A 16,156-nucleotide genomic window follows, 5' to 3' on the forward strand; every position below is an offset into this window, starting at 1 on the left:
CTCCATCTCCCCTTTCTCTTTCCCTCCCTCCCTCTCTCTCTCTGCCCCCCATCCCTCCTCCCCCTCTCCCCTTTCTCTCTCCTCTCCCCTTCCCTCCCTACCACCCTCTCTCCCCCCTCTCTTCCCCTCTCCCCTTCTCTCTCCCCCCCTTCCCCTCTCTTCCCTTCTCTCCCCCCTCCCCCTCTCTCCCACTCCCTCTCTCTCCCCCCTCGCCCTCTCTCCCCACTTCCCCCTCCCTTTCTCCCCACTTCCCCCTCCTTCCCTCCCCCCACCCTCTCCCCCTTCTCTCTCCCTCTCCCTTCTTCTCCCTCTCTCCTGTCCCCTCCTCTCCCTCTCCCTCTTTCCCCCCTCTTTCTTCTCTGTCTCCCCCTCCTCTATCCCTCCCTTCCCATCCCTCCCTCTCTTCATCTCCCTTTCTCTCCTCTCTTCCCCTCCTTTCCTCTCTCCCCCCCTCCCCCCCTCCTCCGGGGTCCCAGCAGCCTCAGAATTGAAGCATTCCTCTTCCTGTTCTTCACTGACGTCACTTCTTCGACTCCAACAACTCCATCGATCATTCAGTATATGTATGTGCATATATATATATACTATATATATATATATATATATATATATATATATATATATATATATAGTGTATATATATATATATATATATATATATATATATACTGTATATATATATATATATGTATATATATATATATATATATATATATATGCGCAGTTCAGCCTTAATGGTCCGCTGCAGGACCGGCCTGTCCCCTGAGGGACAATTCAAGGCCTCTGTACTTCACCATGGTGGCTTAAGGTTGTATGTATAGTGAGAAGTGCATCTTCCCCCCTACATCCCTATCCCAGTCTCCTCCTCTTCCTCCTCTCCTCAGCACCTGAATGGAATCGCTTGATTGGATGAACCGACTTTCAAATTTATCTCTTTGATATGGCTGACAACGGTCCTCGCAGGTTGAAAGTAGTAGGAACTGGGGAGGAGTCGCCAGTTGTCAACTCCGTATTTGAAGAGACGCACGAAATACTGTTAATTTGATAGATTGGATCTATGGCTCAGACCGGAAACGGTGTGTCTGCCCCTCGGGGCTGCACAACCAGATGTAATTGAAGTGATGATCTTTAAAAACAATATATTTGTGACGAAATTAGTAAATTGAAGGTACACTAGTTTATTTTTATTCAGGCTAAAGTCAGACAATTCCATTCCTCTCCTTTCTTGGTCTTCCTTGCCTTTTGTCGGTTGCTTTTCCTCCTTCCCTCGCCTCTGGTATTTTGTGTACCAAGACGACCTCGACTGACTCGCGGTGTGCACCTTCCTCCCCCTGCAGAAGAATGCGCCGACCCAAGGAAGATGACCCTTTACGCCATCTGCCTGGCCAATCGGTCTGCAGCCCTCTTCCACCTGAAGGACTTCTACCACTGCGTCAAGGACATCGACGAGGCCTTGGAACATCACTATCCTAAGGTGAGGAAGGATCAACAATTCGTAAACATTGGGATGGGTACTATTATGTGGTGCTGTCGAGGACCTCAGTGTCTGATATGCAAGTGCGACTCTCATTGTTAAAGTTTATGTATGTTTTTTATATACAGTATTTCCGATACAATTAAAACTGTTTCTTGCTTACATTTTTTTATATTGCAACAACACCGAAAAATATATTACCACAGTTCTCGTATACCGCGAGTTATGTTCGGGTGTACCAGTTACATTGATATACGTAAAAGAAGACTAGACATAATAGCTTCAAGCTGTCAGGACGTAGGTAGAAATAGGTTGGTTTATAGTATATAGAGATAGGTAGAAGCCATTTCGCAAAACGTGTCAGTTAGTGGAATCAACTTCGTACTGAGATGGTAGAATATAACGGTTCAAAGTTGTATTCAGCTGCGTAAACATCGGAGCGATATGACGTCATGTCTGTCGGTTAGATTCTTTTATATTGCTTCTTTTATCTGCTTGTTTGGGTGTTTTATTATTATTATTACTTTATTGTACTTATTTATTTTCTGTATCCGACGTCGTAATGAACACGAAAATCTCTCATCAGCAGTTGTGATTTGTTGATGTAATTAAATGTGTGGGTGAGGGGGGGCGAGTGTATTGCGTTGATATTTCTTAGAACGTACATACTGTAGTAATACGGTGGTGACTGCATGCGGAAGCAAGGTTTATAAAAAGTTTCCTGATCATAAACACAGAAAAGCATAAGAAGAGTGGGAAGAATGGGAAAGAGAGACTGGTGGGAGAACAATGAAGATGGGGTGGAAATGGGTAGGGTTATAACGCTAAAGGTAGTTTCACACGCATCGACTTTTCGCCGTGCGCCGTCCACGACACGTCGTCGTGCTCTCAAATAATCATGGGTGTCTATGGAAGCTTTCACACGTCACGACCACATGTAAAAGCGCCCATAAACACCAGTGGGGAGAGAAAGAACGGAAGGCTGAATATTTCAACCGTTTCCGGTCATTTGGGAGTCGTCGTTGTTAACCTTGGATTGTTGCACGAAAATGGATCGCCACTCGCCCTGGGAGTTGCCTCGCCTGGCGAGGTCGGACGGGGATAATGATGATGCCGACGTTTAATACAACTCCCGGAAGCATCTGGAACAGCCATTTGCCCAGACGAGTTTTGCTCTCTCTCTCTCTCTCTCTCTCTCTCTCTCTCTCTCTCTCTCTCTCTCTCTCTCTCTCTCTCTCTCTCTCTCTCTCTCACCGAAACGTGAATTAAGTGGTATGATGATATCGTACAAATATTATTTGGTCATATTTCAGAACAAGGACGAGATTGAGGGTGGGGGGATGGTGAAGGGGGTTAAGGGACCGGTGCAGCAAAACCGTGCTAGACCGAGAAAGATATTCTCTGGCTTTAGGTTTGTGTTCAAATGTGTGTTTGTGTGTGCGTGTGTGTGTGTGTGATTACTCTTGTGTGGGTTTTTATTGCGCGTTGTTTTGGTAAAGAGTAGTCTGTGCGCGCGCGTGTGTATGTATGCATGTACGCGCGCGTGATCACATACGTGTGTGCACTCTTGTATGTGTGCACGCGCATTTTTGTTTGTGCGAGTGGTCCCGTTGTTTATGGATTTGTGTGTATTTATTTACCTAGTTGTATTTTACGGGAAGGGGAGCTATGCTCGTGGTATCCCGTTTTCGTATCTCATTTTATCTAAACTATTTTTAAATTCATGTATTGTTTTTGCACACACTACTTTCTCATCTAACTTGTTCCAACTATCTATTACTCTGTGAGGAAAGCTGTTCTTTTTCACATCTCTTCTCTAGCTGTCTTTTTTTATTTTCTTTCCATGTCCTCTTGTATTTCTGTCATTCCATTTTATCAGATTCTCTCTATCAGTAATTTCTATGCCTTTCATGATTCTGTAAATAGCTATCAAATCTCCTCTCTCTCTTCTTTGCTCTAGTGTCTGTAGTTCAAGTTTTGCTAGTCTCTCTTCATATGATAGTTTTGAGAGTGTTGGTGCCAATTTTGTAATTGCTCTTTGTATTCTTTCAAGTTTTTTTTATGCATTTTTTTGCACTTGGTGACCATATCGTTGCTGCATATTCCAATCTTGGTCTTATCAGAGTGATTAGAATTTTCTTCACCATTTCTTCATCCAGGTATGTAAATGCCACTTTGATTGTTCTTATTGAATTATAGGTTTCTCCAAAAATCTTATTTATATGTTTTTCAGGTGACATATTATTCATAACAATGACTCCCAGGTCCTTTTCATTTTCTACTTTTTTTATTCCTTCTTCTCCCAATTTATATGATCCTGTTATTCTGTTTTTACTTTTTCCAAATTCCATTATACAGTACTACACTTTTTTGTATTGAACTCCATCTCCCACTTCCTACTCCATTCCTGTACTATATTTAGATCTCTTTGTAGTGATTCACAATCTTCTTCCGTGTTCACTTTTTTCAATAGTTTTGCATCATCTGCAAAAAAACTCATATAGCTTTCAATTCCTTCATCCATATCATTAATATATATAGCAAACATTATTGGGGCCAGAACTGTTCCTTGTGGAACACCGCTTATTACTTCATCCCATTTTGAGTGTTGATCTCTTATCACTACTCTCATTTTTCTTTCTTGCAAAAAGTCTTCCATCCAATTTAGCAGTTTGCCCTGTATTCCTCCTTCAGTTTCTAATTTCTTAAGCAACTTCTTATGTGGTACTTTGTCAAAAGCTTTTTTTAGGTCTAGAAATGCACAATCAGCCCATTCATCTCTTTCTTGTATTATATCTATTAGTCTTGAATAGAAACATATTAAATTGGTGACGCATGATCGTCCTTGTCTGAATCCAAATTGCCTTGGATTGAGCACATTGTTTTTTTCTAAACATTTTACCCATCTATTTTTGACAATTCTTTCACAAATTTTTGCTATTGTACTTGTTAGAGAGACTGGCCTATAGTTGTTAGGGTCTTCTTTATTTCCTCCTTTATATATAGGTACTATATTTGCTTTTTTCCAATCTTCTGGAACTTTACCTTCTTTCAAGGAACTGTTTATTATGCTATGTATTATGTCTGCTAGTTCATTCCTGCATTCTTTCAAAATCCAGTTTGCTATTTCATCTGGTCCATGTGATTTTCTGACATCAAGATTACTCAAGTGTATCAATATTTCATTCTTTGTTACTTCTATTTCTTTCATAGGGGGGACTTTCTCTTTCCATTCGATCTCTTCAGGTTGTATGTTCTCCCTTGTAAACACCGATTTAAAATGTTTGTTCATAATTTCCGCCATTTCAATTTCCTCTGTGTATTCAACTCCTTGTCTTAATTTCTCCAAATCTTGTTTGTTTTTCAGTTGTTTACAAATCTGTAGAATAGTTTTGGTTGATCTTTACACTTTTCTATGACATCTTTTTCATATTTTCTCTTTTCCTCTCTGCACGCTTGTACATATTGTAAATATTCATTTTCTGGTCTTCTGTTTTTCTTCCATTTGGTCCAAGCTTTGTCTCTTTTGTCTTTTATCTCCCTACAACTTTTGTTGTACCAGCATTTTACATATTCTTTTTCTTGTTTTTGTCTTGGGACATACTTTTCTACTTTTTTATAGATTTTTGTCAAAATATTCCATTGCCTCCACGTGTAAGGTGCCAGTTGCAGGTCTCTTTCCCCCGTCCCCCTGTAGGGAGGGAAGGAGCACCTTTGGCAGACCACACATGACCCGAGTCGCCCTTTTCTTCTCCACAGGAACTGAAGTTCAAGTTGTTCAAGAGGAAGGGGAGGATCCTGGTGACGATGAGGCAGCACGAGTCTGCGCGGGATGCCTTCCGCCAGGCGCTCAAGTACCTCGACTGGGCCAAGATGGAGCGAGAACGACGCCTCGAGCACCAGACCGAGATCCAGCGCTGGCTCAAGATGTACGAGAGCGGGAAGGTGGAGGACAGTGAGTATGGAGGACCTTTTGTTATCTGGCGGGCAAAGGGACGGGTGGGGTGGGGTGAGTAGGGGGAGATGGGTTGGTTTTCGAGTTTGTTGTGAGTTCAGGTGTGTAGTTTGGATCTTCATATTTGTGTGAAGACAGTAAGTACTTTCATGTGTTACAACCTCAGAGTAACATGGACATAGATATTGAGATAAATGCCCACACAAAAGAGAAATATGTCCATAGGAAAGGAATGTGGGGAAGTACATTAATCAGACCTACCCTCACTTAACCAGAGCTCAGCTAAGTTAGTCTAGTGGAAAATTTCTTGATAATTCAATCATCTGTTTGTCACATTTAAAATGCCCATAACTTGTATTTGCATTATGTGTATATGTGTCACAGATCAAACATGATTCAGTCATATTCCTTTCAGTCAAACTTTTTGATTACTTGGCTAAAACTTTAGCCCACCAGATTAACTTAGTGATAACTTTTCATATATTTTATATATAATATATATATATATATATATATATATATATATATATAATATATATATATTTATATATATATAATATGGCATATATTACATACATACACATACAAGCATGCATGCATGCATGCACAAGCTATGTCAACAGAAGAGAATTGCTGCAGGGTCACATATTGGTTTTGTACAAAAATGTGACAAAGACCTCACACACACAGTCACAAGATCCACTGTGAAATGGCATGTCCTTGGTGTCAAACATAAATTCTTCATGGACTTGGGGGTAATGTCATAATGATGGTATGGACCATTGGGCACCCTATTGACATATAGGGCTACACTAAAGATCTGTCATCTATTTAATAATTTATTCCTTTGCAGATGCCATGACTGAAATCAAGCTCCTCCCAGATGTGCCCAGCTTGACGGGCGGGCAGAATGAGCAGTTTCCTTCACTCTCGAGCAAGACGGAGGTGAAGTATGAGAAGGGCCAGGGGCGCTTCGTTGTAGCTGCAGAGAACCTCCAGATTGGTGATGTCATCTGCACTGAGGAACCTTGTGCCTCCGTCCTCCTGCTGGAGCAGTATGGAACCCACTGCCAGCGGTGCTTTTCTCTGTGAGTTGCCCTCGGGTTTGTCTCGAGAGTAGCATTAGGTTAAAACTCAGTCTATTTGGAATCTGGCTCCTCATATGAGTAAGATTGTGTTATTAGAGGAAAATGAGGGAATTGCACCACTGAGCTGGAAAGAGAGAGGCCACAGCAATTACAGAATCATGTTTCCAATCTCTGAGGAAAAAAAAAATATATATATATATATATATATATATATATAAACAAAAACCCACTGTGTTGGATAAGAAGAAATGAAATAAATAGATTCCATATATTTCGATCACGGACTGTGATCCTCTTCAGTGGAATACGAAGTCCGTGATAGAAATATATTGAATCTATTTATTTCATTTCTTCTTATCCAACACAGTGGGTTTTTGTTGAAATTTACTAATGTGTTACGACATTAATTTGTAGTTTATATATATATATATATATATATATATCTTGGATTTTCAGTTTCTGTCTTTGGTAACCTGTATGATTCTTTAAAATGTCAAATTCCTCTTGATTTTTCCTGTTTTGAAGAAGAAGAAGAAAAGATAGAGAAAGAAGGTTGAGGGGAGAGGTTATGTCTTTCAATTTTAGCCCAGTGGTTAATGGGTTTATTTCCAACACCAGAGGATTTTGGGCCACTGAAAAGTGGATTCTAATCAGTGGCTTTTCAAACTTTTCAGTCAAACTTTTCAGTCAAACTTTTCAGTCAAATGACAAGCTTCATAGATTTGGTTATGGATAGCACAAGGCAATATTATTCAAATGGTATGGTTCGTGGACTTAAGATGTTAAGGAATTTGAAAACATTTGTTAGACCTTTTGCTGTTGTGACAAAGTGGCTGATATTCTTTGTCTGGAAATTTGAAGTTTACCCTTTCACAGCATTTTATGAATTCGACATTTATTGTCTGTTGCCAGGTGATTTTATTCAGTCAATGGGGAACCCTCTGAGCCTATATTGATTAAATTTTTCATTCCATTTTGACAACTTTAGTATGTATTTCACCTGCTGCCACGCTGACTCCTTTTGGTTCTTTGGTAGCACAAAGGCTCAGATCCCGTGTAAGAAGTGCTCTGGAGTTGTCTTCTGTTCTTCGGAGTGCAGGAGCAAGTCTTACTTCCATGAAGTCGAGTGCCCCATCCTGGACCTCCTCCATGGGTCTGGAATGTCCATCAACTGCTTCCTGGCTTTCCGGATGCTCACCAAACACCCTCTTGCTTTCTTCATGGGCCTCCGGGAACAGCTTCAGGACAACTTACCCGAGGTATTAGTTGTGATGGTGATAGTGATGATGATTATGGTGAGGGTGATGATGATAATGGTACAGGTGATGATTATGATGGGGTGGTGGTGGTGGTAGTGCTCCTACTGGTGGTGTTGATGAAGATGATGATGGTGGTGATAATCATGGAGTGGTAGTATTGGTGGTGGTGGTGAAGACGGTGATTGTGCCTTTGTTACTACTACCACAACCACTTCTGTTATTTCTGCCACTGCTATAATTACAATTAGTGCAACAACAACTAATAATAACACCACTAACCCTTCACTAGAACAACAACAACTACAACCATTACAAACACCACTGTGTAACTGCTACCAGTGATCACAAACTATAACCACATTTTGTTGTTGTTGTTGTCATTGCTGGTTAGCTCGGTTTCAGAGGATTATAACACAAAGTATTGAGGAGATGGATCTCCCTCACAGGCTCTGGCCAAAAGACCTTCACTACTGATATATTGTGGTCATATTTGCACTACCATCACTGAAAGTCTGTAAACATGTGGAATGTGAAACATACTGAACTCAAAGTAACTGCAATGTACTTTACTGAACTACTTCGTTTGGTTCCTGCAGACCACCGTCAACAACAAAGAGGTCTATGACCCAACAGACTTCCTGAGGATCTACAACTTGGTGCGCCACTCCCAAGACCGAACACCAGAGGATTTCTTCCACCGAACTGTGATGACGGTCTTCCTGATCAAGGCACTGAAGAAGACCAAATACTTCGAGGGGGAGGGTAGCCACGCCGGTGCGTGTTGGAGGCGAGGTGAACTAACACTCGAGCTTCTGTAGGCTCCTGTCTGTCGCAGTAGACACGGCGGCAGGGGTGGGTAGACAGACAGACACATGTAGACAGAGATACTTTAGATAGAGATACGTAAACATGCATAGACAAGGACAATTAACCACAGACCTTTAGACACTTAAGACACTTAAAACAAATAACCACAAGGACTTGGACAAAGACACCAGAACAGTACATATGTAGACACATTTCAGACTACAATTAGGTAAATATAGGCATTTAACCGTAGACATACCTTGAGCTTTTTGAGACGAGGCAGAGCAGACTGGAAATTGTGGTAACTTAATTTAACTTCCTCCACTATGGTGACACCCAATTTTATATATATATATACATACATATATATATATATATATATATATATATATATATATATATATATATATATATAAATTTATCAGTAAAAGAAGTGTGGAAGGCAGAGGTGGAGGCAATGAACATGAGTGGGTGACCAAGGATGAGATGGATGGATGGATGGGCTAAAAGGGGCATTGGGAAAGAATTGGATGTCTGTTGAAGAAAGGAGAAGACAAAAAATAAAGATTAGTGGAGAATGGTTGTCTATGGATGATACTAAGATGCATGGAAGGGAATAGGTGGGGGATGGGATGTTTAGGGAGTATGTGTGAATGATATTTTGACAGCTTGAAGGGATTTCTCCACATCTCTTTTTCTGCATGAAGGGATGGAGAGGGGGGTGGGGTCAACAATTAAATAAATTGGCCTTGCTGTGGATGTGCTGTGTCTTGCTGCATTGCTTCTGACCCAGGGCAGTGGGTGAGATGCAGGGATGACCATCCAGGAGAAGCCAAGAAATGAGGGAGGGAGGGGTGATGAATGGTAGTGGAGTATGTGGGGATGAAATGGGTGGGAGTAGAATTATGCCTTTTGACTTTGTAAGGAGGGAAAAAGCCCTTGGTATGTGTATGTAATTTTTATATATAATATTGTGGTGAATGAGTGGGAGTAGAATTATGCCTTCTGATTTTGGCTCCCTCCCTTGTAAAGGGAAAAAAAAGCCCTTGGTGTTTGTATCATTGTTATTTGTTTATTTATTTATTTATTCTATTTTTTGTTTAAATGTCTGAGAAGTATGGTAGGGGTTACAAGGTTGGATAGAGTGAGAAATGAGGAGGTGAGGAGGAGAGCATGAGTGGAAAAGGAGATGGGAGATAGGGTTGATGAAAGAGTATTGGGATGGTTTGGACACATGGAAAGAATGAGTGATGAAAGACTAGTAAAAGAAGTGTGGAAGGCAGAGGTGGATGGAGTGAACATGTAGAGGCAACCAAGGATGAGATGAGGTGAAAGGGGTGCTGAGCAAGAGGGGAATGTCTGTTGAGGAAGGAAGGGAGAAGGCAGAAGATAGGGGTAAGTGGAGAATGGCTGTGTATGGATCAGCCAGAATAAGATATAGAGGTTGTTGCCATATGGAAGGATGTTACTTTATATACTGTTTGGTTAAAGACATCTTGAGATATATTTAAAGTTCTGCTGGAAGTGAATTATTTGTATCCCCATTCAGATATGCCTCTGGCAGATGGACAGACAGACAGACAGGCAGACTAAAAACATGCATACTCTTACTTATGGGTGCCTCATTATTTTCTTCTTTTTTCTTTCTTTTTACCTCTCCAATCTTTCTCTCTATTTCTCTCTCTTCCTCTTTCAATTTCTCCCTCTCTTTCACTCTCCATCTCTCTCCTAAAACCTTAAATCCTGAAGGAGAGTTTGTGTGTGTGTATTTAACAACTCTGACATCAGTGAATAGTGTAAGTAATTAACCCTACCACTGCTAAGGTCAATTTGTTAAGTTTAATTTGGCTGTTGGCCATGTTATTTATCTAATGGAAGCTGGTAGTGCAAGGGTTAATGAATGTAATATTTGTGTGTGTCCTCATGCATGCCTCCCTATTAATGTCTCCTAGAAGCTTCTAGAGAGAAAAGATGCCAAGGCTGTCCCTAGCAACTTTATACTGCTTGCAATTGCTGTGTGTTAATTAACATTGTAAACAAGTTAGATATATGTGCCCCTATGGCAGTGGGGTTAAGAATGCCACTGCTGCATTCCCATGAATGTTGCAGAAGGTGAAGGGACAGAGGGTCACCCTTTTTGTATTTTTTGTTTTAAGGAGTCGCTGGAAACTTTGACTTGTAAAAAGTTTTTAAAATGGAGTGGGAAGAGGTGACTTGGGGTTCCTGGTTTCAGTGTTTTTTCTCCTGCAGTGTTAAGACAAATCAATGCCTCCCTTTATACTAGGCTATTGGTTCATACATACAAATTTGAGATCCATATGATTTTATTTAATTGTGAGGAATACCACCACATTGAAGGTGATTATACTATCACAATAAGCTTTTGCAACAATGGCTGCTTTTAGATGATATTATTCATGCAGCAAACATTGAGCAGTCCGAGGGTTAAATGTGGGACATTTTGTCAAGTGACAAATGAATGGTTGGGGGTTGGACCTTATAATACCTACAAAAGCAAACAAAATATTTATGGGAATCAGGATAAGATTACATGACTGAAGTAGGGCCTCCACCCCTTGTTAATACAATGTAGTACACCTTGATATGAGGAACTGTAGTGGTCAGACAGTTCCTTTCAAATGCAGTTCTTCTTGCACATGAAAATGCTTTCTCTTGATGGAGGACCTAAGAGCTCTCGGAAGACGAGGGCAATGTCTACCCGGGCTGCACATTTTCAGTCATCATTATCTTCTCCCCCTCTTCCATATCCCCCAACCACCGTCTCTTCTTTCTCACTCCCTGCAGGCGACAAGCTGACAGAAGCAGAACAGTTTGTGGGAGGTCTTCTGTTGAGGTTCCTGCAGATCATCCAGTTCAATGCCCACGAAGTTTCTGAATTCCAGCTCCAGGGACCCCGAACTCTAGAGTGCGCCAAAAATGAGAGTCTAGGTGCTGCCATCTACCCAACCCTTGCCCTCTTTAACCACTCCTGCCACTCGGCCATGATTAGGTAAGGCAAGAGGGAGCGAGTGTCTGCTTTCTTAGTCGTAAGCAAGGAACACGTGAGGCGTCTAGAAAAGAAAGGGGTAAATGCAACACCTCATCAATATGAAACATGGTTCTCAAAGCATTTGATGTTATGAGGCAAAATGGTTCCTGCATAATGCCAGCGTATTCCCCTTTCTGTTTTAGATGCCTCATGCATATGCATATACTCATTCTTTGAAACATGCATACACAAAATTACTGGCACTTCTATCTATGGTCAGTATTGCATGGAAAAGGTGGAATCAGAGGGGGACAAAGAGAAGCTGAGGACACTAAAAAGAAGGATAATAAAAGCTAGTTATCAGCATTATTTATTTTATTTATTTATTTATTTTTATTTTATTATTATTTATTTATTTATTTATTTATTATTTTTTTTTTTTTGTGAGTGGAGATGAACCTCTTATCATAAAGATATAATAGACAACTCAGGTTCATCTGGACGTCGCTAGTTCCTAGAATATTGAGGACATAAGACTTGTTCTGGGTACCCCAAATTGAGGGGGATAGAGATGAAATATTGTATATCTTTGGGATGATATATATATTTTCCCATTAGTAATAGTGTAGATTAATGCTGGACGACTAATTTGTAAATGCCAGAGAGAATCTTAGGAAACCACCAACACCCTCACCTGCACCTGGAGGTGCATGAAAATACTGTTTGTGGATGGGGCCCAGGACTTCTCTGTATCAACTTCATTTTCTCATTCTTGTCACATAAGGAAAGCTGACAGTGGGCCACTGATCCCTTGCACTGCTATAGGCCAGTGATACAGAAGCCATCCCACACTAATACAAAATAGACAAGTCTAAAACTTATTCCCAGAGAGACCTACAGGAAGTCCTGAGGACCATTGCCAGCTACTGTGGGGTTGTGGGTTTCCAGTCAGTGAAACTTCAGGCAATAGTCACGATAACATGGAACAAGACAATCTGACCATTTGTTGTACACTGACGGCACATCTCCCACAGGTACTTCAGTGGCACTCGGGTCATCACAAGGGCTGTCCGCCCCATCAGCAAGGGCACCCTCATCCCAGAGAACTACGGTCCTTCCTTCAGCACCAAACCGACCTCTGACCGGAAGGCACAGTTGGCTGACCGGTATTGGTTTGATTGTGCTTGCCAGGTAGGTCAGAACCTGTAATTATTGTTTATAGGATTTTAGGTTGAATTTGGTTATCACAGGCTGTCAGACTGTATTTTTGTATTTATTTATTAATATATATATGTATTTGTTTATATGAGGTGAGCCAGCTGTTGTTTGTGGACGACACTGCGCTTGTGGCAGGATCGGAGGAGGGATTGAAGAAGTTGGTGACAGTTCAGGAGAGTGTGTGAAAGAAGAAAGCTGAAGATAAATGTGGGTAAAAGTAAGGTGACGAGATGTACAAGGGGTGAAAGTGGCAGCAGACTGGAAGTGAGCATTAAGGGAGAGCGACTGGAGGAAGTGGACAGTTTTAGATACTTGGATGCAAATGTGGCAGGAAAGGGTGGAGTGGAGGTGGAGGTAGAATGTAGATTGAGAGAAGTGAGTAAATGCCTTGGTGGATTAAAAAGTGTAATGAGGAATAGACATTTGGGAATGGATGCTAAGAGGAGACTGTATGAAGGAGTGATTGTGCCAGCAGCACTGTATGGGGCAGAAACATGGAGTTTGAATGTGTTTGAGATGAGGTGTCTGAGAAGTATGATGGGGGTTACTAAGCTGGATAGAGTGAGAAATGAGGAGGTGAGGAGGAGAACGGGTGAAAAGGGAGTTGGGAGATAGTATTGATGAAAGAGTATTAAGATGGTTTGGACACATAGAAAGAATGAGTGAAGAAAGACTAGTAAAAGAGGTGTGGAAGGCAGATGTGGAGGGAGTGAACATGAGGGGATGTCCTAGGATGAGATGGATGGATGAGGTGAAGGGGGCTTTGGGGAAAAGGGGAATGTCTGTTGAGGAAGGATGGGAGAGGACAGGGGTGAATGGAGAATGGTTGTATATGGATGATGTTGTAATGCATGAGGTGGAATGGGTGGGGGGATGGGGGGGTGAGGTAGTATGTGTGAGCAAAATTTGATGCAGCCCAAGGGGATTTCTCCCTGTCTTCTTTTCTGCATGGGGGGACGGAGAGGGGGCTCACCGATTTAATGAAGCCACCTTGCTGTGGATGTGCTGTGTCTTGCAACACTGCCTCTGACCCAGGGCAGTGGACAGGGTGCAGGGATGACCCGTCATCCAGGAGGTGCTAAGATAAGAGGGAGGGTGGAGGGGAGTGGAGTATATTTAGGGATGGAATGGGTGGGAATGATTTTTTTTTGTGCTACCTCCCTTGTAAGGGGGAAAAGCCTTGGTATATGTATGTATTTATACAAGAAAAGAAAGGAGGGCAGGAGGGATGGTTAATGGGAGTGGAGTATGTGGGGATGAAATGGGTGGGAGTGGATTTTATGCTTTTGACTTTAGCTACCTCCCTTGTAAGGGGGAAATAGCCTTTGGTATGTGTATGTATTGTATTTATGTATTAAAAAAAAAAAAAGAGGGGTAGGTGGCTTGGAAGGAAGGATGACTCACTCAGTGCTCCCCAAAACCCATATTTTGATACCTCTTGATGTATAAAAACATAACTTTAAGAACACCTTACTTTTGAGTTCCTCCTCTATTGGCCACTAAGGTGCCTCTCATTTTGCAGCCATGCAAGGATAACTGGCCAATGTTCAGGGATATGGACAACAGCAAGCTCAATCTCAAGTGCCACAAGTGTGCGGCACAGATGGCTGTTCCAGCTGACACACTAACGCCCTTCGTCAAGTGCGATAAATGTGGCGACCAGACAAACATCTTGGCCACCTTGAAGAACCTTCAGGTAAAGAGATCAAAGTGGGAAAAGAAAATGGATGTGCATAAGTGGGAGAAGCACTGCTTACAATTGAGTGAAATTATTATAATAATAAATGTTGCCCCGAGTTCTTCTGTCTACCCATAACCTCACAGCAACTGATGCTGGTCCTTAAGCCTTCCCATGGATCTTCCTCGGAAGAAACTTCAGACTGATGTCGGCATAATATTAGTATTTACCTAGTTGTATTTTACGGGACGGGAGCTATGCTCGTTATGACCCGTTTTCGTATCTCTCCACTCATGTATAGTTCTGGCATTTACTGTTTCACTGTTCAGCCCGTTCCAGACATCGATCACTCTGTGCGGGAAACTGTTCTTTTTCAGGTCTCTTCTGTAACAGGTTAATTTCTTAGTGTGTCCTCTTGTTTCTCTTTTGTCCCATTTAATAGGTCATCTCTGTCAAGAATTCCATCCCCTTCATAATTCAGAAAATGGTCAACAAGTCGCCTCTTTCCCTTCTCTGCTCTAAAGCGGCCCATACACGATCAAATATATTGCGCAATTTCATTGTTAATACTCTGAATTGACAATTAAATTGACTGTGTATGGGCGATATATTGCCCATACACGGTCAATTTAATTGTCAATTCAGAGTATTGACAATGAAATTGCACAATATAATTGATTGTGTATGGGCCGCTTAATGTTGACAGCTGTAATTTTTCCAATCTTTGTTCATATGTCAAATTTGATAGTATGGGTGCCATCTTTGTTGCCGCTCTTTGGATTCTTTCTAATTTCCTTGTGTTTTTCTTTGTGATAGGTGCCCACATTGATATAGCATATTCTAATTTCAGTCTTATCAATGTAACAATTAATTTCTTAACCATCTCCTCATCCATGTAATCGAAGGCCACTTTCATTTATCTTAATAAATTGTAGGTCTCTCTGAATAACTTGTTTATATGTTTGTCGGGTGTCAAGGGACTGTCACTGGATCAGTAGCTTATAGTCGTAGGAGGGGGGGAACAATCACCAGTTGTTTATAATGGTGGATAAGTGAAATGGCAGAGACTCGTAGAAATGTTATTAAATCAAAAGTATGTACTTTTTGGTGGATTGAAAAGTGTAATGAGAAATAGACATCTGGGAATGGATGCTAATAGGAGGTTATATTTACCTAGTTGTATTTACCTAGTTGTATTTTGCGGGAAGGGGAGCTATGCTCGTGTTGTCCCACCTTTGTATCTTGCAGTGTCTAGTTTGTTTTTAAACTCATGAATGGTTTTTGCGCATACTATTTCATTGTCCAGTTTGTTCCAAGTGTCCAAAACTCTATGAGGAAAACTGTTTTTCTTCAGTTCTCTTCTATAGCTATGTTTTTTTATTTTCTTTCCATGTCCTCTTGTGTTTCTTTTGTCCCAGTTAAGTAAGTTCTCACTATCGAGTACCTCTGTGCCTTTCATGATTCTGTAGATGGTCAATAGGTCACCTCTCTCTCTTCTTTGCTCCAGTGTCGGTAACTCCAGTTTAGCCAATCTCTCTTCGTATGATAGGTTTGCAAGTGCAGGTGCCATTTTTGTAGCTGCTCTTTGGATTCTTTCTATTTTCTTTATATTCTTTTTGGTACTGGGGGACCACAATGTCGCTGCATACTCTAATCTAGGCCTTATCAATGTAACCAATATTTTTTTC

The 16,156-nt window shown here is 41.2% G+C and overlaps 1 protein-coding gene across 7 annotated transcripts in view; it reads left to right on the plus strand.

The window, feature by feature from the left end:
* LOC143034460 (protein-lysine N-methyltransferase SMYD4-like) overlaps positions 1-16,156 on the plus strand; it is a 185,140-nt gene that overhangs the window by 166,576 nt on the left and 2,408 nt on the right. For 6 of the 7 annotated variants that reach the window (XM_076200540.1, XM_076200538.1, XM_076200543.1 and 3 more), the window contains 8 exons: positions 1,338-1,474; positions 5,234-5,429; positions 6,283-6,517; positions 7,554-7,776; positions 8,373-8,568; positions 11,389-11,593; positions 12,607-12,763; positions 14,313-14,486. In XM_076200540.1, coding sequence (XP_076056655.1) covers positions 1,338-1,474; positions 5,234-5,429; positions 6,283-6,517; positions 7,554-7,776; positions 8,373-8,568; positions 11,389-11,593; positions 12,607-12,763; positions 14,313-14,486 — 1,523 coding nt within the window. The remainder of the gene's footprint in view (positions 1-1,337; positions 1,475-5,233; positions 5,430-6,282; positions 6,518-7,553; positions 7,777-8,372; positions 8,569-11,388; positions 11,594-12,606; positions 12,764-14,312; positions 14,487-16,156) is intronic. The other variant, XM_076200539.1, reaches the window with a different exon arrangement.

Source organism: Oratosquilla oratoria, chromosome 17 (genome assembly GCF_046742065.1).
Source record: "Oratosquilla oratoria isolate Oo_2021 chromosome 17, ASM4674206v1, whole genome shotgun sequence".
NCBI classification, from domain to species: domain Eukaryota; kingdom Metazoa; phylum Arthropoda; class Malacostraca; order Stomatopoda; family Squillidae; genus Oratosquilla; species Oratosquilla oratoria.